The sequence below is a fragment of the Drosophila persimilis genome, unplaced genomic scaffold, assembly GCF_003286085.1.
Source record: "Drosophila persimilis strain 14011-0111.01,24,50 unplaced genomic scaffold, DperRS2 tig00000000-arrow-pilon, whole genome shotgun sequence".
Taxonomy (NCBI): domain Eukaryota; kingdom Metazoa; phylum Arthropoda; class Insecta; order Diptera; family Drosophilidae; genus Drosophila; species Drosophila persimilis.
Genome location: NW_020825288.1, coordinates 23,206,379 through 23,230,611, shown reverse-complemented (window position 1 = coordinate 23,230,611; position 24,233 = coordinate 23,206,379). Strand labels below are relative to the sequence as shown.

The 24,233-nt window shown below is 45.8% G+C and overlaps 2 protein-coding genes across 3 annotated transcripts; both read right to left on the bottom strand.

The window, feature by feature from the left end:
* Positions 1–342: 342 nt before the first annotated feature.
* LOC6591368 lies at positions 343–2,357 on the bottom strand. Its single transcript, XM_026992411.1, has 2 exons — positions 634–2,357; positions 343–571 (listed from the first exon to the last, which is right to left on the bottom strand). The coding sequence occupies exons 1-2, from the start codon at positions 2,355–2,357 to the stop codon at positions 358–360; spliced, it is 1,938 nt and encodes a 645-aa protein (XP_026848212.1). The 3' UTR covers positions 343–357.
* Positions 2,358–4,336: 1,979 nt separating this feature from the next.
* Positions 4,337–21,373, bottom strand: LOC6591367 (mpv17-like protein). 2 transcript variants are annotated; one of them, XM_002017216.2, is made up of 4 exons: positions 21,276–21,373; positions 6,891–7,106; positions 6,614–6,821; positions 4,337–4,784 (listed from the first exon to the last, which is right to left on the bottom strand). In XM_002017216.2, exons 2-4 carry the CDS (start codon positions 7,040–7,042, stop codon positions 4,563–4,565), a joined length of 582 nt encoding a protein of 193 aa, XP_002017252.1. In that variant the 5' UTR covers positions 7,043–7,106; positions 21,276–21,373; the 3' UTR covers positions 4,337–4,562. The 2 variants fall into 2 exon arrangements, with proteins under 2 accessions (XP_002017252.1, XP_026851051.1); XM_026995250.1 differs by lacking the exon at positions 21,276–21,373 and adding an exon at positions 21,188–21,257.
* Between the last annotated feature and the right edge of the window lie 2,860 nt (positions 21,374–24,233).

The window sequence follows — 24,233 nt, the reverse complement described above, 5'->3', positions numbered from 1 at the left end:
GGAACTTCTGGAAGGCGTTGCGGGCATTCGTGAAATGTCTAAAAAACGGGCGGATACCCAGCGATCCGTTTGATTCCCCGAAATTACGGATTTCTATTGATCCTTTGGTACCCTGGTTGATATGTGGCCTTAAATTGATAGTAGATTTTGATTACTCCGATTTTTATTAGTGCCTCTAAAACTATCTGGGATTGAGATACTCTGCCCATTTATGGCTCTATGGCTATGTCTATTGCCCTTACAAACCTTATCGGTTTAATGAATTTAGATCTGCCAATAGGCATTATTGACAATCAGCAATCAATTACTCACAACAATAACAGCGATATGGAGCGAAGAGCGAATATTTGTGTCGACTCAAGGGACGTGTGGAGGCAGCTCCTCGTACAAGTCAAAGCTCTCGTAGACATAGTTCTTCTTGGCGGCTGCCTCGCTGGAGGGGGGCACGGACGGAGCCCGCTCCCGGGGCGGGGAAATATACTTATTCGATTCCGTTCGATAGAGATTCGCTTGCTCCAAGTAGCGGTGGAAGGCGACGTAGTCGTAATTGTCGTTCTTAGAGGTGGGATCTCTGTGGAAGACAAAAACCCAGTTTTAACTGATATGGTGTCGAGAGAATGCCACTCATCTTACCCCTGGTAGCCGTATTCCTCCTGCTGGCAGCCCTTCGGCACCAGAAACATCGTGTTCGAGTCCCTCAGAGGACGGACCAATCTGCGGCTACCCCTTAGCCACTTCGGCTGCAGTCGCAGGGCCACGTAGACGATCAGCATGCCCAAGGCCACACAGATGAGAATGCCCGCTATTCCCAGACCTATGATCAGGCCGCTGTTTGCCTCGAACCAGGACAGCGTGTAGTATTTCACACAGTTCAGGGTCTTGTGCGAGCGACAGTTCAGTGGAGAGGTGACATTCTCTCCCGCCATCACCACGCAGAAGACGAATGGGGTGCCGCAGTCCAGGTTTGGGACCGCCACCACAACATCTCCGTTGTCCTCCGTGCTCTCTTCGGTGTTCTCCTGCTCCACATAGCCGCTCCATGAGGCTGTGGAGAAGTACACCAGCTGCCACTGAAGCGACTGCAAGTGGGAGAGCCTGACCTGCACCACAGCGTTACTGATATCCTTGAACTGAAGAGATGCATTGTAGGTCAACCGCGTTTCGCTGGACCGTCCCTTGAGATCGGTGCAGTTGAGAATTTCGCATAATTCTTCCAAACAGGCCAAAGGTGCTGAGGTCGTTGACGTTTCCGTTGTCCACGTCGTGCTCTCAGTCTCTAAAATTGTTGTTGGTTCGGCGGTCGTGGTACGAACCCCTGGAACAAAGGGTTGTATCTCTTGAGTGATGGGCATGATTTGGGCTGTGCTATAGACTGGCGTGGAAGCCATATCCTGCTCATAATCCGAGTCCATCATCGCGGTACTTCCAATGTGTTCCAATTCAATGCCTTGCTCCCTCAGAAAGTTTCCACTGATTGTCTCTAGTGGGTTCCCACTCAGGTCCAAGTATCGCAATGATCTAAAACAACTGGGAAATGTGTTCCACTCTACTTGGCTAATACCACAATCCACCAAAATGAGTCGCTCCAGGGCGGGCAGACAGCCGAACGAATCCCAGAGCAGGAGCTCCCCGAGATTAGTGCCGCTCAGGTCGAGCCACTTCAACTGAGTGAAATTCTGGCCTCCAAAGAAGTCACTGACTGAGTAGGAGACTCTGTCCGAGTAGCTCTGATGGATCCTGGCGCTGAGCAGGGTACTGGCAAGTGGCGCTAAAAAGCCCTCCGCCTCAAAGGACTCCTCCTCGTTGATCAGCGTAAAGTTCTGAAGCTGCTGGAGTCCCCGAAAGGCAGCTGCAGTCAGTGATTGGAGCTGGGTGTTCCTCAGTTGCAGGGTCATCAGGCCGCGCTGCTTGCTCCGGTCGAAGGTGCCGTCTTCTATGCGTCTCAAATCACAGTCGACTATCTCCAGGCTCTGCAGCCGGAAGCTGCCACTCAGGAAGTCCCCGTCCAGGCTGCCGTTCGGAAACTTGTATCCAGACACAAAAAGCGCAGTTTCGCCTGGACACTCGCTCTGGTTATATATCTGCTCCAGCTCGTTGACCACAATCAAACCTTCCTCCTCGACCAGCCTCCACCACTGATGACTGTCCACCGAGGCCGAGGATAAGGCATCATCCGCATCGTCATCGTCATCGTCGTAGGAGAAGTCCACGTTGCAGAGGATCAGCAGAAGAACAAACCCAAAGACGGCGGGCAGGACGATGTACTTCAGCCAGCGCATCCGTCGCGGCTGGTAGAGCCGCTCTGCCCGCCTCGTCTTCTCCTCACTGACCAGATCGAAGGACTTGGACTTGAACATACGGCCGTGTGCTCGTTCCTGCCCCGCTATAACCAAACTGACTCACTCACTGAGCTCCATTTGCCTAATTTCATTTAGCAAATTAGTTCTGCCTATTATCAGATAATGATTTACTTGCCCGCCCGATAAGATAACGGCTTACAATGCACACGAATCCATGGCTAATCATTACCATTTTCTGCATATTCTTGGCTATTTCTATTCGATTGCCACACGCGAGGGCACATCCGAGTGTGTCATGCCATCGGCAAGCATAAGATATATCTGAAAATATCTGCTCAGTGCATTGCACGATTTAGTGTTAATTTCGACTGTAAAATCCCTAACAGGCACTAGACTAGGCCAAAGTACGTCTTGCCTGGAAAGAGTCTGATATTATTTATTTGCTTGGAAGTGGCAAAGGGAATGGGAATGGGAGGAACCCTTGGCCTCAGCATTTTGTACTCAACATTTAACTTGTCGTTAGGGTATATTTATAAGCAGCGGCTGCCGGGCGGGTGTCAGGCAGTCGTCCCCTTACCCTAACCCATACCCATACCCATACCTCACCCGATTCCCTGTTCCGGCATCGGCCCGAACCCCGAACCCGGCCGGTCTCCGGTCCCGGCCACGCTTTATTATCTCCCCCTTTTTGTTTTCCGTCGTCTGTCGACGGCGCCGTCGACTGCATTTCATTGAGCGTAATTCCGTTGCTAATGATTTTTGGCACACGTAGCGCTACTTTCGAAATTAATGCGCTATAAAGCAGCTATAACGATGGCGCGCCGATGCCGAGCCGGCAGGGCGCAGGCAGCTCCAGAAGGCAGATCCGAGTGTAAGACACTGAGAAATGGGCGCTGGGCGGATAGGAAATTGGCCTGCCAGCCGAGGGCTGTGCTAAATTTAATGAAACTTTTGTTCCAATTGTTTTTTCACAGCTTGACGATGTACTGTAGAGAGAGAGGGAGAGGGGGGCCCACCGACCAGGAAGTGCGCCACGTTTTCCTTCCCTGATAACAGAACCCACATGCGTTAGGGTTTTGGCTGGGTTTACGTTGAGGTTTGCGTTCTGCGTTTACTTTTGCGGTTTCGTTTTTCTCTCAGCATAAATTTCCATATTAATTTGGCTGATTATGGCCTCGTCATCAGCAGCGCCACCACTCTGTTCTGTTCTGTTCTGTTCTGTTCAGCCGCATTTTTATCCAAATCCAAATGCAGACCAGAGACCAGAGACCAGACCGTTGCCAGATGATGTTTCTGTTTCAGAATAATCTAAATCGGCATTATTTATGCATTCAGCTCTCGCATTCAGCACGACCACTTAGGTACTCGTAGTCGTTCCACGTCCCTCGTCCCTGCCCCCTGGCCCCACGCCCCTGGCCACAGGCCACAGTTTCACATCAACGAACCCACAAATCCACACAGATATACATACAATACATATATATTTACTATGTGTATAATATGCATAGATGTTACGTATGCATTTTAATGGAACCCAGATCCCCGCCAAAAAAAGCGAACAACAAATAAATATTAATTTTGATAAATGCTGATGCGGGTCAATAGTAGGCAAATTTATGCAACCAGTCGTTTCACTCTGAATTAAGTATATATTTTAGTTATTTATTTTAATATAACTCTCCCACTGCAACAGCTTCGATTTGCTTTCTTTTGTAGTGATTGCTTTATTCAAAAGAATTCATTTAGGTTGCCATCTGCTATGTACATTTGTACATATTTTATGAACTACGGAGTCCATAGGAGGATACGCCATGGCCATTGAGAGTTATCCGCCCATCGTTATTTTCATTGCCCCTGAGACCACATGTAGAACCGCAGCATGTTTCTAACACAGAACACACAGGCCATCGTTAATTATCAACTTTAATGCGAGTTGGTAAATAAAATAAACTACAAAAAATAAAACAGAAACTGCAATCAGCGCCGCGTTGGAACAATTCAATTTGACGTAGAAAAAACCTCGAACTTATCACAACTCATTTATCAGGCGCAGTTAATGGCTGTTTTATACACATATTTATACTTTTTTTTTAATGGCGCACAACAAAATAAATGTAAAAAGGAAAAAATAAGAGAAATGACATGTCATTAACTTATACTATGGGCGTTGTATTGGTGGGCGTGGCGTGTCTGATCACATTATCGCTGGGAAAAGCTGGGAGACTTGATTGTGTGTTTTGGGTTCTACTGCGGCTGGACTGCTCACATCTCCAGGAAGTGTATGTCCACGGCATGGTGGTCCACGTCGACGGTGGGATGCAGATGCAGGAACTTGACGTAGGCCAGGAACGTGGTCCAGCACATGCTGAAGAACGAGGTGAACACGACCTGGTTCCGGGCCGGGACAAAGGCAAAGTTCACCGTCTGCACGCAGGGCCAATAAATAACGCCCACCTTATAGGCGTCCAGGAATTTATCGCTAACCTGGGGACAAACGAGAAGAAGTAGTCCGCGGGGAGAGTGAGAGCAATGACATAATGTGTGAAGTGGTCGGGGTTGGGGCTGGAGTTGGGGCTGGTTGGCTGGAAAATGCCAGCGCGGAAAATTGTAATTAAGTGTCGGGCGAGCATTTCTAGGAGACCTTTAAAATTTTATTTATTGCGGCTTCCTCTCTGTGAAAATGTTTTCTGGTTTTATTCCACTTTCACGCATAGGCCAGGAGGGGGCAGGGGCCCTAGACCAGGGCGTGGCATTTTTGTTAATGCTGTTAATTAAAAGGCATTGACGGCATGGAAAATTTTCCCTTTTTGCCAACATTTTACTCTACGCCATCGCCATCGCCACCGCCACAGGCCCGTAATTGTGTGTAAATTTGTAAATGATATCCATGGCTAGGGGATTCTGGATTCGGGACAGGGGACACGGAGCGGAGAGGAGCGGAGTTAAAAGTCAGCATCGCAGTAGTTGTCGGGGGTCTGGTCTGCTAATTAATTATAAAACATCCAACCTTTGTGTCTGCACAATTATCCATTCAAATGCAATATTTCGCATGGAAATCATTTATTTTAAAATTATTCGAGTAGAGGTAGAGTATGGGCAAGCCAGGCCAATAAATCTGGGGTAAATGTAACCTGATTTTTAGCATTTCAAGTGATTGAATTGGACCCTGGCTATTCTGTAGCCATGAAAGGAATCTGGTTTCGATTGGTTATCCATTCAAAAAGCAGTTGAATTTGAGCTCTTTGCAAATTGCACGCAAGTAATGGATTTCAATTGTATTTCATTTAAAATTTTGCATAAATTGTCAATCATTTTGGGTAAATTAAAATTTTTGATTCAATTTAAGCTTGCATTTCAACAAATGTTTAAATATTAGATTAGACCCGGTTGGAATTTTACACTGGGACGAAAGTCTGTGGTGTACGATGTGTACGATTATTTAGTGGCATCTTCTGTGGCACTATTTCCTCTGAAGAACTTTCAGTGGAAGATCAAGCGGCCCGGACCCGCAGACATCTTCATTGGCCTCTCACATAACTCTTTCGCGGACCCGGACCAGAGCCAATCACCCCAGGAAGCCCGGCCCATAGATCTTTAGGGGCAACGCATGCAAAGCAAATGAGACAACGCACGTTTGACATAAATATATGGTAAAACATTTACATTTATCAAGATAAATGGTTTCTAATGATATAGAAGTCAGACGGACAGACAGGCGGACGGACAGACAGTTGCAAGGCGACTGGGACGATGGGGACTCGGACAGACTTGGGGGCAGGCGAGTGCGAGTATCTCAAAGTATGGCCGCAAAGCCAACAAATCAATGTTGACAACTCGGAACGGAGACAGAGACAGAGACAGGCCCAGACTCTGAGATGGAGATGCAGATGGAAACCGAGATGGTGGCAGACACACGCTGGAGAGACAGAGAGACAGAGAGACAGAGAGAGAGAGAGAGCCAGCGACAGACAGCCAGACAGGTGATATTTATGCATGCTTACATTACAGCCACAGATGCTGGGCCGCAGATACAGATACGGCGGCGACTGTCTGTATCTGTCGTGAGAAAATGGATTTCCGAAATCAAAACCCACACACCGAATTGCGGCGAGCGAGCGAGTGAACGGAGAGCGGGAAACCAGAGACCCAATTTCAAAATAAATAATCTTGAGAACGAGTCCACAGCCTAGCGAGGCGATAACTAATTGGACGCTGGACAAAGCCGCAAAGTAATAAGCAAAGCAAAACGAATAGAATTGAAGACAGATCGCTCGATGTGGGAGGATGATCATTACTCGTAGCCAGATACCTACCTCCTGCCTGGCCTGGGCATATGAGTTGCCCTCCATCAGCGTCATGAAGAAGAGAAACGAGCTGATGGCCATCGGATCGTAGGCGGTCTGCTCGGTGATCGCCTTGCACAGCGATGACTTAATATCCGTGCGTGGCCACATAACCCCAGCCAATCGGATCCACACATATATTGTGGGGCCCATAAAGAAGAAGCCGAATAAGCTGAACCTGCAACAAGCAGCAAGAAAGCCAATTAGCGGTGGACTGGGACCAGGCCACCAGATACCACTGACCCACCTGACACACTTCATCCAGTCGTACGTTCGGAATGTCTTTTTCTCGATCAGCGTCTGCTCGATAAGACAGCCGCAGGGCCAAAGCGTCCCATACGATATCATGCCCCTGAGGACTTTATATTTGTTTGTCAAGTTTATTATGTGTCGAAACATTTTCACAGCTCTCCTTCGTGTATGCTAATTTGGCCAGTCCTCAAGAGTGTATGTATGCAACACGCTGAAAGAGAAATTGTTTTCAGATTAATGTGATGTGTGATTTATGTAATCCCCGAGCTGTATTTATTTTGGGCGAAACTCACTTTTTAGGCAGAAAACTCTGTCAAAAATACGACGGGTTAAATCAATGGGCTACCCACAAAGTATTCAATTAAATTATGCATTCCTCAGACCGCGCCTTTCCGAAACTGATGACGGACCTGACACTTGCCCCAATCTGTTCAGCATTCAATCCAATTGAAGTGGGACACTTTGATTGGCCGCAACACCCGCAGAAGTTACCCTCGACAAAAATTAAGCCGTTGAAGGGCTTCGCTTCCCATGTGACCCACTTGGAATTGGAGTGTCGCAGTCGCAGTTCCAGTCACAGTCTGAGTCTCAATCCCAAGTCCAAACCTCAAGCCAATTGCAAATAAATGTCAGGCACTTGCACAGCTGACACTTTTTGGCCTCTCATTAAGAGTCTAAAGTGGGGGATGGTTGGACGGATGCCCTGATGGATGTATGTATGTATGTATGTACAATGCATAGTTGGAGGAGTGGCTGTGGCGGTGGCAGTGCCATCAGGCAACACATGTCAAGTATTTTGTGGTGCGAAGGAAGCGGGAGAAATACAAACATAAATTTAATTGCCAAGAATGTTGCTAGCCAAACAAATGTCGAAATAATGTCGGGGCCGGGCGAAAGATTTATCATATTCACTCGACTGTCATAAAAAGCAATTAGGCCTGGCCGAAAGATACTCGCACGAACGGCAGCAGCAGCAGCAGTCCCGAAATGTAATAAAAAATAACAACAAATGTGTACAACGTGTGATTTGAAGTTGTTTTCTGTTCTGTTCGGTTCTGTTCTGGTTTTTCTGTGCGGCTGCCTTCGCTTAATGAGCGCCGCCAAAAGGTTGGGTTCTGGGGGAAGCGATTAAAGATCCACAACCACATCCACATCCACCCGGCAGTAAGGCGGTACGGCACGTCGGGCATGGGTTCGGGGCTGCTGTAATTAGTATGCCCGCACACACACACACACACACACACACGCCAGCCCCAGGCAGGTCCAACCCGACCCGTAACCGAAATAGAAACGGAAGCAAGCCGGGAGAGACCCGGTAGAGAGAGCCCTGCCTTCAGAAACTGCCAATTCAGGCAGTCCGTCCAGCCAGTTTGCTTTGAAGGGCACACGAGCAGAGCTGCAACAAAAGGCCAGTACGATCAGAGGTCCCAGTGCCAGTCCCTCCCATGCCGGTTTCGGTTGGTGTGAAAAAAGTCTACCTCATGGCAACTGCCGACTCTGCCTCTTGCTCGTGCTCTTGATGTTGTTGCCGTTGCCGTTGCTGTCTGTTGCATATTTTCACAAGTAATTAACATGTACATGCTGTTGTCCTTGTCCCAGGCCCACGTCCACATTCACAACCAAATGCACGAACCGCTTTCCCTGCCATAGGATCTCCGAGAGGTGTATCCCTATATGGCGCAAGGTGTGTCCGTCAGCCCGACGACGATGACTGCCGCCTCTCTTCCAGCAACTGTCCAAACAGGCTGCTGCACTCCACTGCCGTTGTTTATCGGCGATGCCATAACAAAATGTTGCCTTAACATTAATTTGCATTATTTTCACATTTCAATTTTAAATGAGACCGTTGTTCAGGAGGTTCTGCACAACTAACCTGCGGGTGGCGACGACCGTACTACAAGAACTTGTGGACCTGCATTGGGATCAGATTTTGCAGATAGCCCACTGCAAAAGATTTAGCCAGACATTTCCAGGGCTTATTCTTATGGTTTATTCTTATACAAAATAGCGGGCATTCTTTAAATGGCATCTATCAATGCTTTTACCCACAGAAAACTCTCTATCGTTCAGGGTTCTTCTACAGAATATTATTAAGCATAGAAAGAAGCAATTTTGTGGCATCGAACCACACCGCCAAAAACATTTCTGCCATTCCCAAAAAATATGTATAAAAGAGTTTTCATAACCAAATATTTTACATAGTTTTAGAGCGGAAAACTTATGTGGCTCCCCCTCCGTTGGTGCTGCTTTTGATGATGATGGGAAAGCTGCCCCCATTTTGCCCGTTTAGTGTGCAGTTGATGATAAATTTTGCAATGTGGGCCCCGAGCAAATGTGCAATAAAATGCTCCCCATGCTCCACACTGCCACACGGCCAAACAGCCGCACAGCCACAAACATTGCAACATAAATTAAAACGCAAAATGTTTATTTGCGCTGCGGCCTGACTATGGGATGGGGATGGAGATGGAGATGGGCGCGAAGGGGAGCGGAGCGGAGAGGAGCTGCCTGGGCCGGCAGTTTCCTGCGCAACATTTGCATTTTGACGCCGTTTTACGCATGATGTGAAGAGCCCGGTCCGCCTCGGCTTATCAGCCAAACGGGATCAAAGAGCCCAAGACGAAGTCAGAGGAGGAGTTGGACTCGTAGTCGGAGGTGTAGTCCCCCATCGGAGAGGAGTCGGAGGCAGTGCCAGAGCCCGCAGCATCTTGCAACATTTTGTTTTAATTTCGCACTTTTGAAAAGTGGCAGCCGCCACTCGAACGGGCTTTTGATGTTGCCCAGGCACAGTCCCCCTTCTTGCCAGAAGCGATTGAGCAAGAGACGGGGACATTGCCAGCTGTTGTCTGATCTCACCTACGGAGGGGGAACGGAACCATTCACCATCTCAGGCCCCACTGTGCGACGCTTCGTGATTTCCTTTAAAACGGGAAATAAAACATAGTCTATCCGACAAGTAATCGGAACGGACCATGATGGATTGGCTTAATTACAAATATCTCTAATTCTAATTTTAAATTAAATCGATTTATGTTGACTTTACGGGTATATTGGCTTCATCATTTAGTTGGACTCTGGAAAGCATTGGTACATTGGTAGAGCCATTGGGCCTTCAAGCGAATAAAACAAGAAACATGCGAAATAGTAGAGAAGAAGGTATAGAAGAATGAATCCAACAAAATAACGAAATTGTGCGCGTGAGCATGTCGCAATTGCGTGAATCTCAATCAAAAGAGGCACTAGATGAAAGAATTCTACAAGGACAATTGGCACGTAGGTACGTAATTGACACTCACAGAGAAAATGGCAGACGACGCTTCGTCTCTTTATCTCGCATTCCGCTCATCCGAAATTGCTGATTGTTGCTATGGGCAAAGAATGTCCACATTGTCATTGGGTCAAATTCAAACATGAGTCAGATGGTATGACTCATCAGGAAAGTGCAGCTACCTATAATTGAGACACCGCTAGAACCATTGAATGGCTTGCTCATTGGCACGGATCCAGACTCAAACCTGTTCCTGAAGTCCATTCGCACATTCAATTCATGCTTCCCAATAACATCGTTCGGAGCAACGGAAATAGTTCACAATACTGCGGCAAATGGCTTGACAGGTCAGCTACTAGTTATATATATGATAACATCTAATCTGGTTTCAATCAGTATATTCCAATTTTATTTTTCAATTTCAAACCATTTCCTTTTAGTCCTCGTTTTTGTTTGAGAGAACTTTTATACTTTTATAATAAAAATGCTTGATACGTAGTTTCCATTAGGCCATCTATCTATAGCTAAACCAATCAAGTGCATATGGCCTGCCACTGATGTTGTTCATGTGAGGGTCGGTGCACGCCTCCCGTTGCTGGCCCTGTTGGGACTTCGTCCATTATCAATTCATGGTCCGTCATAATTAATAAGCCTCACCCTTGCTGGCTGGCAGGAAAGGAAACCCCGAATGAACACGCAAGACGGCAATCAGTTGGCATTGTGTAAGGAGCCCAGTCCTGGCTCTGGGTGCGACCTTATCAGCCAACAGCTGCTGTTGTTCCAATATTTCTTCCCTGTCTGGGTCTGGATCTGGGTTGGCTCTGGCTTTGGCTTTGGCGCTGTTTACTTAAGCGCTCCAGGGCCAATTACAGCTTCCTGTTGTGCAAATTTCTTGCGCTCCCTTTTTATATTCCCTTTTTTTTTTGCTGGAGGCTTGGCATATCCACATATCTCCCACAAACTCGTCTACAGCGCGACCCTTTCCCTGCCTCGAAATGAAAATATCACACGCGCTCAATTTCAAGTGTCGAAATGTCTGACAGCTGAAATAATAGAACGGAGACGGGTGCTTCTCCATATAGTACTATATGTATTGTCCCCGGGGCACAGCGGTAACTACATTTTGTTTTTGAAAAATAAATATCGCTGGCAAACAATTTGTGAAATGATTTTCGCATTAAAAATGCTGGGTTCAAATCGGAAATAAAAAAATAAATATCTGCCAGCACACATGTTGTTGGACAAAGAGGAAAAACAATTGAAATTGCAGGCAATTTACTTGATTTTTTTTCATTTTCCATTTGCCATTTTTTAATATTTTAGAAGAGGACGAGGGTGAGGAGGTCAGGGCCCGACAGAGCGTGCCCAAGAACAAGGGAATCCAATTTCGTTAGAATTTGATTGTCAACCAAAATAACGAGGAAGCACATAAAAGAGACAGGACCCAGAAACAGAACCAGTCCCAGAAAGCAGACAGACAGTGCCAGGACAGGGACTGGCAAGGGACAGGCAAGAGACAGGAAGAAACTCAGGCAGAAAGTCAGGACGGACAGACAGACAGATAGACGGACAGACGGACAGGGTGGTCGACAGATTGCCAAGGGCAGGAACACCACCATTCTATCCATTGAAATTATAAACAAAGAAATCGCAGGGAATCGCTAGAAATCGGTCGAGTTGCCGAGGCATATCGTAAATACTTGTACCACGCACAAGTGTCAAATGCAGCTGACGCGGCGGTTCGGTTCAGTTCGGTTCGGTTCGGCTCGCCTCGCCTCTCCTCGCAGATATTAGTCTGGCATCAAGCGCGTATGACACTTTAGTTAGTTAGTTTCCACCTCTAACCGTCACTCTTCCCCTACCCCTCCCCCGCAGCGGATGCGACAGTTTGCTCTGACAGAAACGCCAAATTGACGTTTGGTGTCCGCTGTTGTCCCCAAGAGAGAGCCTGTCAGCGAGATGGGAGAGTGGAGAGGGAGACAAGTAGAGTGGAGAACAGTGTCATCTATAACTATCAGGCATTGAGTCCGCGAATGAGGTGAAATATGAGGTTATTTCCCTGTGAGATCTTCAAAGTAGAATATTTATGCTGGAGCATACTTTTTCCCAAATTCGATCCAAATTCCACATAGTTCTGAATCGCACTATACTAGAAGTGTCCCTGCAATGGCACTTAAGTTGCTTTCAACTACGCCAAACCCATGTCAGGGTTCATAGGGCTCATATGCACCGCTCAGCTCTCCTTTGAAGACTCTCCAATGCGCAATCAGTGCAACTGACACAACATTTGTATCTGTCTGTATCTGCTTTCCGGACTATTCAGGTTCAGGGTACACTATCAATCCTTGATAATGCCCCGAACTCTGCACCCCATCCTCCTCTATCTCTCTGCCAACACACGCTCCATCCGGCACGACCGCGACTCTGACTAGAGGGGTGCGCCTACATTAGGTGGAAGCCCCGTGGGGTTACATTGAACCCAGTAAAAAGCTGGGCCCAAATTTAGCGACCGGTTCAGTGCACCGCACTGCCAGGTTCAATATTTATGTGTGTGTCTGTCTGTTGGTATTTTGTCTAGAAAATAAATAAAAATAAATAAATGCCGACACAACTGTCAATTATGGTGGTAGTGTGCCGTGCAACAACCACACAAGATAGATGTATCTGCGAGTACGAGTATGTAGATACGATATTTTGTACAAACAGCGGCAGTTCAATTTGTTGTTGATTCGGAAGGGGATTGACTGTTTGCCTGTTTGGATTGATGGCTACGTAGGACGCTGCAGAGGCCCAGACCCGCAGTGACAAGCAGATCCCGAGTCAGATCTAGAGACAGACACTGGGTTCAACTTGTATTCGTACGCCAGGCGTAAATATTTGATGTATACGGGGATTTTCTAAGGCATATTTTCTAAAGAGAAACTAGAAAGAAACCAAAAACACTTGCAAAATAAAATGATCAGAACACTGTAGAAGTACAAAGTACATGGGGTGTACGAGTACGTGTGGGACGCAGTGTATTAACGATAATATGCGAATGCAACGTCAAAGTCATTTGTCACGCGCCGGGAACGCCGACGAACCACGACCGCGACCACGATCGAACAATGAACCAGGCGGGCAAACATACCGCCTACCGCCTACCCCTACCCCTGCCCCTATCCCTATCCCTACCCCACCCATACCCGATGCAGCGCAGCACTGCCATCGAACCTGAAATGAACAAAAATATAAATTGAGTACACACACAGCACACACACTCGCATACACGCACACTAAATCAACAATTACAAGATAAGCAAACGACCAACATTGAACCCCAGCCCCTCCCCCCCCCCCCCACACCCACCCCCAGGCAGCAACAGCAACAGCAACCCAATCAAACACATCTGTGCATACATTCTGCATTTCAAATGTCAGCCTCAAACGAACGAACTTCCGCAATTATTTAAATGCAACCTTTCTATGTCCGCCTCGTCCCCTGCCCTCGCCCCTTCCTCGAACAACTAACTAACACGAGGTACGAAATTAGTTGTCAGTAGCCGCAGAGGAGTGGCAGCAGGAGATAGGAGGAAGGAAAAAGGGTGCAAGCCCACGGCAATCAGGGCACCAGGCCAGTCCCAGTCCCAGTCCCAGTCCCAGAACCAGTCCCCGTTCCGACTCTCGAGGAACCCTTCCGAAAAACTTCAGCCAGTTTTTGTAATTTCATGCACTTAAACTCGCATTATGTCCCTCTCCTGTCTTCCCCTCGCTTCCACGCTCTTTGGTGGTTATATTTTTTTTTTGCTTTTTGTTAATTCGGTTGTTTGTCTGATTTTCATTTTCCTTTTATTCCATTTGGGGTTATTGTTTTTTCGGAACGTCATCGTTTCCTTGTTTCGTTTTGATCTCTCGCCTGGAAACCTTAGGCGCTCTTCGAGTCTACTATGTATTTCTTTTTTTCCACTATGCAATTTGAGGTGTAGTCATTATCGTTGGAGCGATGGGCAGGCAGCGACAGCGCAGGGACAGGGGGAATGGTATGGGGCCATGGCTTACTCGCTGACTGCGTGCCATGTCCGTAATTACATTGATGGCTTGCAGAGTTTTTGGACTTTGTCTGGTTCCCGAGACCGGGACGGGGACGGGGCCGGGGCCCTACCTTGCGTGCCATGTGCCCCGTGTCCGTGTCCATGTTCATGTGTGTGTGTGTCAAATTATATGTATGGCCAGTCGGTGCATTTATGAACCCAGTTACACCCTGCACTGCTCCCTGCTCCCTGCTTCCGTTCTTTAGTCGAGGCTCACTTATTATTATTAACTGCTTATCAATCAGGCGGGAGCTTATGAGTTTTCGGGATGCGCTCCTAATGAGTGGAAAGGAGTGGACCCTGGGGGAGGGACTGTGAGGATGGGCGAGCCTTGCTTACTGCAGAGGAAGTCTAATGGTAATGAGCCTTTACTTATGGAGAATGATGATTGAACGCCATTAGGGAAGGCCCTCATAAGAGAGTATGGACATCCTACACAGCTGTGTCTTTGGTTAATTAAAAACTGTAGTACCCTCTATATGGTACTTTATTCTCTGGGTTTCTTCATCTGCATCTCGAGTGCTGTCTTATATATTCTAATACGAAGGCACCGCCGAAAAATGCTTGCCTCGAGGTGACCCATTTCGGTGGCTATGCCTCATGGCACTCGGATGCGCGTACTCGTACAGTGCCTGCCATTTACCATCTACCATCTAGCATCTACCATTTGGCATTCAGCATTCAGGCAGGTTAACCCCATTTCGCAGGCATTTCGAGCGGGCGCACAGAGCGCACAGCGAAGGAAAAGGCAACTGCTTAAGAATTACATTAAACCCCGAGTGGCAGGCCAAAATGCAAACGCAAAATCAAAGGAAAGAGAATTAACATGAAGTGAATTTCGAAAGGGGGAAAAGACAGTCCAACCGACTGACTGACTGCCTGAATGCCCGACTCTCTGACTTTGGCTGACGGAAAAGACTGAATTTTTGGCAAAGCATTCGAGCAATAGTCGGGCACGAGCAGGCACGTGCTTATAGCGCAGAAATTTGGAAACTTTTGTATTTCCTCAGAGACCCAAAGAGACAGCCAGACGACATGGACGTGACGGACCAAGACCGACAGCGACCAAGCGGACAGGCGGACAAGCGGACAGTACAGACGGATACAACGGACAGTCGACGTAATCATGAGGCAATTTCTTCTTGGTTCGGCTGGCAACTGCAATTTGTAGTCAGCATTTTCTTGGCCCGCTTTTCGACAGAACCAGAACCCATCCAAGCTCCGTTTTACTCCCAGCTTTATTATAATATTGGGAACAGCTGATTTAAAGCGTTCTCTTCGCTGAGGCTGTGACTGTGACCCACTCGAGAAACTAATACTACGTATCTTTTCTGCCTGGAGAGGGGACTTTTCTTCTTGCCAATAAATCATGTCGCACATTGGTTCTCTGTTCTGTGCTGTTCTGTTCTGTTCCGTTCCGAACCGTTTGTTTGGCATACGCAATTTAAATAAAAAATTAGCGCATATTTTGCATTTTCTTTCCTCGCCAATGCAGATATATCGTCTATAGTATATACATATTATATATGTATGTGTGTATATAGCCAGCCCCCTATACGATGTGTAGATTTCACTAAATTTATTACTTGGCATATTTTTTGCTGCTTTGTTTCTGCTGCTGCTTCAAATAAATAATGCTTTGAGCTTACAAGCGGGTCGATTAATATAAATCAACGCCTTGACGGTGTCATCCAGGGCGAAAGTCAGATGGAGAAACGCAGGGAAGTGGGACGGAGAGTTGGGGTGGATGTGGGTGCCGTGCTGTGCCCTGCTCTGCTCTGCCCTTTCCTGCTGACTGGCTCGACTTTTCCTTTGTGGCTTTAATGAAAGTAATTTATTAAGTAATTTCTAAGCTTGCCGTCGAGACGCTTGTTGTTGAGAGTTTAATTAATTGGTTTTCATATTAAACGACCCACCCCACCCATCCCCATCCCCATCGCCATGAATTATGTATGAGCAGGTAAATACCAATCGATATTGAGATTTGTATTGTGATTGAGAGTGTGTAGGGTATTGGGCGGAAAAACGCAATTATTCGAACAGCATTTCTGCCCTTGACAGGGGATGGCAAACCCGATCCCAAACGGAAGCAGTAATCGTCCGCGAAATGGATCTGATGGATTAATAAACATTCCGCTATAATTAATTCCCTGCATTATAAGAGTTGCAACTTATTTGTAATGCAGATGAGTAGTTCTGTCAACGTACGTAGTACATTCATTCTGAATGGGGGAACTTCTGAATGGGTGAGCTAATTCGCAGGAAAGAACCATCTCCGAATGGAGGGGCCTCAGATCTTTTCAATAAAATAAAGGGTGTGCAGTACGCGGAAAAAGTATACGCAATATTGCAGATGAAGAAACATTTCTACGAATGTGTAAACAAAGGAAAAGATAAGAAAAGAAAACTTGAATTGAGACCCTACAATTGGGGTCAATATGTATATCAGCCATAGATATCGACCACTGTCTCAGATAGATAACGCACTTAATCGATTATTAAATCAAAATTTCAATTAGGAAAGACTATCGTTCATCCGACAGCATTTTCAACGGAATAAATTGTAAGATGAGTTCCATAATTAGCGATAATTAAAAAGTGCCGTAACTTTACCCTTCAAGCCACCTCCAGACTGGCTTCAAAGTATTTGGACAACTTTGAAGGGAATGTAATGGCGTGTTGTCGCCGTAGTCGTTGCGACAATCTTGCTGGGGCCTGTCTATGTCTATGTGTATGGCTGGCAGTGAGGGGGTGGCAGCAGATGGCCCATTTGTGTGCGAGATACATTTGTATCTTTCTGCTGGAACTGCAACTACTGCCGTACTACGGCGGATGTGCGAGCACGAAACGTGCTTCCGAATGGCCCCACAGACCCTCAGACAACCCGCCAGACAATGAAAACTAAAGCCAAGAAACTTTGTTCGTCCACGAAGCAAAACTGAAAAGAGAAGAAACTAAAAAAGAAAAGAAACGAAACGAAACGCAAATGCAACTTCAACCGAAAATAAATAAAAATGTTTTAAAGAAAACTGTCAAGATTTGCATTTATCGTCTTTGGCGTCGTGGGCTAAGAAAATGCACATGCGATAAAAGTTGTATGTGGCTGTCGCTGTCTGGCCGTCTGGTTTCTGGTATCTTATGGATACGGGTATCTGTACTCGTACTTGGCCATAGATACAGATACGTATACGACTAGCATTGCGCTTAGCTGGCATTTGCTTAATTTGCATATCGCATGGAACCGACCGGCAAGACGGACGGATGGACGGGCGGACAACTGGCATATCAGCAGAAAAAATATTTGAGAATTTGCACTTTAATTGCACTTAAATCAGCATCCACTTGGACAACATTAATTGACTCCCCGCAGATGCAGACGCAGATAGTGATACAGATACAGATACAAATACACATTCGTAGTCGTATTCGTATTTGGATGGAGAGTGATTGGATTTGGTATGTCATGGGGTTCCAATCCTGGTCACGCATTTGTTTCCCATTAATTTAATTAGTTGCCATTTTGCGGTTTGGCAATCCATTGCGTATTTCTACGGGCCTTGCCATGGCCTATATGTTTACCCAACCTCTTATGTAGGATATACATATCAGCCAGATTAAATAGAATTGTTTTATTTAACCTCTTTGGGTACCATCCCATAGCTGCTGTTGAAATACTCGTTTACTCGTTCACTCGTTCACGTATAAATGCGGGTTTTAATTTTGTGTGTGTGCTTTGGGTTTTTGTGTCGGCTTTGTGGAAATATTTCCATATGCTAAATAAATTAAAATTTTCATTTCCATTTTATTCTGCAGACACTCGTACTTTGTGTGTGCGTCGGCTTGGCCATGATAAATACATTTGAATTTGTTGCCAAATACAATAAACAATGTTAAATCAAAAATACATTTAAAGCTGCAGCGCTTTTCCAATCGAATTCGGGCGGAAGGAAAGGAAAAGAGACTAAATCAAGATTCCATAGGGAAATTGATAAAGTTTTCTAAACATTTACTAATTGACTACCAACACTCTCCCGCCTAGCTCCTTGTATCCCTTACTCTTTCTGCAATTTCCACTCCCCAGAGCTTTGGGGAAAAGCCCTCATGGTGAGCAGTATTTATGTATAGACTGATAACTTTCAAATGCTAAATTATTCAGAAGAGCACCCGCAGAAACAGTCGAATGCCATTCCACAGTTCAATCGTAAATTTACAGAACACACACTCGCACTCACACTCACACTCACACTTTGAACCCCCTTTCATCCCATCCCATAACTCCAAAAACCATCCCCGAGCCAACACCTCTTCAACATCCAACAATTTATTCGGTTTACAATTCAATTTAAATGTAATTTCCCTTTTTGCTAAATTGCAAAATGCCAACACATTCAAACGGAGCAACAGAGATGGCACGAGTGCGTTAGAAAGAGAGGGCCACTGACTGAGTGAATGAGATAGCTTTAGTCAGTCAACTGTCGCATTCCTAAACGAAATGCCACGCCCACACACAGGCACAGACACAGACACACGCGCACGCGGAAAGTGGGAGGCTGTGAAACACATGTAAATGATAGTGCCCGTCATAATATTTCATTTGGCACGGCAGAAAATCGTTTTACACTTTTGGCATAAATTGACGAAATAAATCATGTTTGCGACACGTGATTGGCGACCCCCAGACAGGGGTGAGGGGAGCGGTTGATAGGTAGCAACGGGTTAAGGGGCAGCCGGAAAAGTGAGCACGAGGAATTACATTCAACGAATGCCGTTTCGCATGACATACGCAACTTTTCGCCTTGTTCGATATACTCTTGGAAAAGGAAGGGTTCATTTGGACTCTATAACGGATTGCCAATGAAGAGGATTGAGAGGATCTACATGGATCAATACAATTAGTACAGAAATTGAGGTTCCTCCAAATAATACCAACGGTTCAAGTGGCATCTCTTTCGGCATATGTAAATGTTTTCCCCAAATCCAATTTGTTATTTTGAAGCGGAAATCCAACTCTTAAGTGCATTCCACATTCGTTCTGTGTCCATAAACCGAACTTATTTGTTCGCTTTCAATGCAATTTCGTTTGGCTTTCAATGCGATTTCATTTGGCCATGCAACGTGGCGTATGCGCAATTCCTCCCCTCTCGCACTCGCACTGGCACTGGCACTCGCACACAGGCGATTTGTGCTCAAAATACTTAAATGAACTGTGTGGTGTGGTATGTTTGTTTGTTGCGCAAAGAAAGCAACAAATTGTTGTAATATTTATAATTTAATTATGGCGGAATACGTTTGACATTTGCGCGCTGTCTTGGGCTGCCTGAAATCTGAAAACGGACATCTGGCCGGCTGGCCGGCTGGCCGGTGTCGGGGATTTGTTGGCCATTTAAGTGTATGGCCAATAAGACTGACGAAAAAGGCCACGACGACGTTGACTGATTGAATTGCGGTCTGCGTCAATGGGTTTTTTGCTGTCTGTCCGATATATTGTGATATGCGACTGCCGGTTTTTAATTTGCCACATCACAAAATCAGAAAATTGCATTTCAATTGTAATTCGGGTTTGATGAATTGCCAGAAATGAGTGTCGACTCCACTCGAATTCAATTGATACCGAATGCGTTGCGTTCTTTGTTCTGATCGAGCGGGCGGGCGGGCTTACAATATTAGCCAGCGACTCGATTGAATTTCAAATGACTCAAAGGGGTATTAAATGCGCATTAGGTGCCTGCTTGGGGCACACTCACTTATCGATGTTCGACTAACCACATTAGACTAATGATTTCGTCAAGATTTCCCCTGTCCCAACACCCAGTCCCATCCCCAAGACCCCGACTCAGAGTCGAAGTCCCCTTATCATCATCATCATTGTCAGCACTTAAATGCAGGCTTCATTTGCTTAATTGCATGGCAAATGTTGCCATGATTAATGTGGCAGAGAATGGGATTGCGTTTGTCAATGGAAAGAGGAATGGGTGTCATTGGGGCCTAATCACAAACATTGAAAAGACTGCCAAGGAAAAGCATAAAAGCAAGAAAGAAGGTTGTGGCAGAGTGTCTCGACTAAAAGGTTCCCAGGTGCTTTTAGCACCATTGGGAAAGTGTCTTACTTTCAATTGCGATAACAAGAGAATCAATTGAAAGGAACAAGAGTATTCGCATTAACTCTATCCTTTTTCATCTCTAATTACAGCTCTAGGTTTCGAGGAGCAATGCCTTAGTCAGGTATTCTTCGTGCACATTCCAAATTGTATTCCACTACAACCTGTTTCTTGTTCTGCTTTGTTTTGACTTGGATTGAATGAAAAACAAGCTGCGGAGAGTGTCAGAAATGGGACCAGAGTTACACTTTCGATTCAAGAGATCTGGATGCCGCAAGTACTTGTATTCCGTGCATCATAGATACTCATTACAGCCCATTTCCCCTTCCCGGCCAGAGATTAGCGGAAGCAAGAACCTGAACATTCAATGATTCAATGGGGGGCAGCCCATAAGAGCAATGTGGAGCAAGGCTACTCTCCTCGCTGCTCTCTCGTGCGACCCACTTGCTAAGAGAATGACAAACCATAGGCACACACATGAACAAGCCACGCCATCGTCACTCCTCGCCTTCGGGGCTCATATCATGCCATTACGTATACGCCACCTTGCCCCCTGAGTGCTGACGCTAAAGCTTTGGCGGGGCGGCCCAACGATTGTCGTCGCTATCAGGGCGCCTATTTATAGACGCGTTAAACGAGCAAATTACTTCCGACCAAACGCACATTTGAACTTTGCAAATGCACGGACACGGTTATAAATAATCGGCTGGCAATTAGCAATTTGCAATTGCAATTCACGTTTTCAGGGTCCCGTTCCCCATCCCGCTCCCACTCCTACTCCCGTTCCCGTCCCGCACGATGAGAAATTGGAAATGCGCGAAAAATAATTAACATTTCTCAAACGAAACGAACAAACCTCTCGTTATGCAAGCCTTGAAAACGGTTCCGTTCCGTTCCGTTTCGTTCGTATCGCTCGTTTTTGTCATTTTCAGTTTATAAATTACCCAATAATTTCGCGCACAAATTCCTCTCCTCGATTCCTGGGCAATAATTTGTATGAGAAAAGTTCTGGCCAGCGGTTTGGATCGCGACGCGTTGAGGTCCGACAGGGAATAAAAACTAATTGCAATGATTGCAAATTGCCAGATTTTCAATGTCAATGGCAGCCAAAAACGTTCGCCGAGAGCCAGAGCCAGAGCCAGTAGCCATCATCGTCATTAGTGAGAGAGAGCCTTAGTCACTATGTGAATCTGTAACTGCATTTGTATCTGCATCTACATCTACATCTGCATCTGTGTCGCCTGGTCTCTGGTTGAGTGTACGAGTATCTCTGCGGTTGCCAATCAATAATATGCCTTGTGAATGCCTCTCTGCGGTAATTGTGTTCTTCTTTGTGTCTTTCTCTTTTTCCTTATTTTTTCTTTCTGTTTTTGTGCAATTTTCATTCATTGCATTTGGCAAGCAACTGCCAATAAGTTGGCTTCGCCCATATAGCCTTAGTTGTGGCCACTGCTGCAGGCATTGGCGATAGCTTATGGCTGCGGCAGCATCTATACAGCATTTAATTGCACGTTTTGGCCAGCAACAACAGCCATGACAGCAGCAACAACAGAAACAGCAGAAACAGCGGCAACAACCACAATGACAATGCCAGACACAAAATAACCAAAAGGCAAGTTTTTGCGGTTTCGGCCAGGTCGCTTTTCAGCTGCTGGCTTACTGCCGATGCCAATGCCGCCGTTGCCGCTGTTGCCGCCGCTGGTTACTGCCGGTTTTGTCTCCTCTTCAGCGCCTGGCCATGTCGGGGCCATAGAAAATGTCTATATTATACAAAATATTCGCCCGTCATTAAAGCTCTGCCACAGCAAGAGTATGGCAGAGGGAGAACAGCAACAGCAAAGTGGTGGAGAGGGAGACTTGAAGGAGACTGGGGGCCATAATGAGTTTGCGGTTAGACTGAATCTGCCCACAGACTATGATATATAAGTACCCATATTTATATTTGTTCTCTCTGCAATTTGTATCCATACAATGTTATGTGCTTTCCACTCTGTAAGTACTTTATTTTAGCGACTATACATAATCATCATTAACATTACCCATACCCATACCCATACAAACTCGTAGCAGCAGTCGCAGAAGGTCTGCTAAAACAACATCATCAATATAATAAGGGAGAACGAGAACTCGGTGGGAGATGAAGACTTACAAGAGCGCGTACTCAAATGAGTTTTATTTTTACTTGGCATTGATCGATTAAAGCCACAAAGTATCCAGCTTTTTTAAGCTTTTCAATTTAAACCTAAGAGAATTAGATCATTAGGTACTCTATCGTCAAATTCATTAAATTGTAGACGGTACTGGCAACAATCTATGGTTTTGGCTAGGAAAACGCAATTCGATTGACAATTCTTATAAATAAATAGGTATATATATAATAGAATTTTTATTTATACGTTTCTTACGTTACTCCCCCATACTTATGGCTGTCATTCCTTGTGCTCTTTATTCACCTTTACGCAAGATATTTCCTTATCTCCTATGTTTTATATTCCTCAGTTACCCAAGTTGTGTGATACAATAGGCATTGCCATAGATACTTTACTGAAGTACTAGTATATGGGCTCGGTATCCTAAAAGATCCGCGTACTTCCCTGGACATTTCTTAGCCCTTAACATACGAGTTTCTCTGCCTCTCTGTCTAACCAAACGTATCACTGACCCCTTGCCTTAATGTTACTTGACCTCTCGGCTGCAACTTATGTGTTTTCTCTGCTTGGCACTGCCACTGCCACTGCCCCACTCCCATTTTCATTTCCACATGCTTAATGCTCGTTTCGCTTGGACCTCGCTCTGACCTCTGAGTGGTGGCTGCCACAAACAGCAGCAGCAGCAGCGGCAACAACAGCGACTAAACACATTTCAACATGCTAATTAGTTTGAGGGGGGGGGCTGCCGAACCACAGAGGGGACAAGGTGGACAGGGCTGCCTGCCCGCAAAGCCTTTTGCGTTTATTTCCCATGCGTTGTTCATTATTATAATTTTTCGTGCTTTTGTGTCTGGTTTCTGTTTTTGGCCAGGTTTAATTAATGATTTGCTAAGCTGGCAGAGCACCCCAAAAGTCCATTCCCTGTATTCCCTGTGTGGTGGGCTTTGTCTACTCGTACGCCAGGGTTAATTGGGTGTCAGGGCTTTGGCCACCATCATCCCTGGACACCGCCTCGGAATCCGTTCGGGCCATGTCCAATTGCGGCCGTCGAAAGCAGAATGCGCTGTTGCCGTTGTTGCAATATAAATGGACATGTGTCTGTGATGTGTGGCAGTCCTCTACCCCATTCACTCTCCCTCTCTCTCTTTTTCCGCCCGAGAGTGTGAGTATGCTGGCAACACGTGGCAGCCACAAATCGCGAAACGGGGCGCCCCCCAATCAGCTTTCATATTGTTGCTGCAACTGCTCTTTTCCGGTGCCACGTTTCTGTTACACAAAGCACACCACAGTATATACCTGCATATTAATAAATATATTTATTTATGTAAGCGCATCTGTGTGCACTTGATTTTTATTGCCTTGCCACGCATTTGCAATATTTATAACATTCACATTGTAAAATATCATTTTAGCATACTAAATTAAAGTTAACTAACTTTTGTTAGAGAATATGACACTGAACTTACGATAGAGGAAACAGATAAAGCCTTTGATAAAGAAAAATCCTTTTAGCCTGCTTAATGGGTGGCTTTGTATATCTATGGATTGATGTATCACACCTAGGAGTACCTAAAACATTGCCCGAACCCCAGAGAACACTATCAGTGTATGCCCGAGGCATACCCGTCTCAATTGCTAAAAACTCTTATATTCTATACATAAGAAGTCACTTACCATTTTATGTATTTTTCGTAATAGCTTATTCAGAGACTTAAACTTCTCTGCTTTTTAAAAGCAAAATGTTCAAAACTG

Excerpts from the sequence above, each read along its gene's own strand:
- LOC6591368 (XM_026992411.1), bottom strand. The coding sequence starts at position 2,357 with ATGTTCAAGTCCAAGTCCTTCGATCTGGTCAGTGAGGAGAAGACGAGG. Across the intron at positions 572-633 it reads GAGGAATACGGCTACCAGGG|AGATCCCACCTCTAAGAACG; the intron begins GTAAGATGAGTG and ends TGTCTTCCACAG.
- LOC6591367 (XM_002017216.2), bottom strand. The coding sequence starts at position 7,042 with ATGTTTCGACACATAATAAACTTGACAAACAAATATAAAGTCCTCAGG. Across the intron at positions 6,822-6,890 it reads GACTGGATGAAGTGTGTCAG|GTTCAGCTTATTCGGCTTCT; the intron begins GTGGGTCAGTGG and ends TGCTTGTTGCAG. Across the intron at positions 4,785-6,613 it reads ATGCCCAGGCCAGGCAGGAG|GTTAGCGATAAATTCCTGGA; the intron begins GTAGGTATCTGG and ends GTTTGTCCCCAG.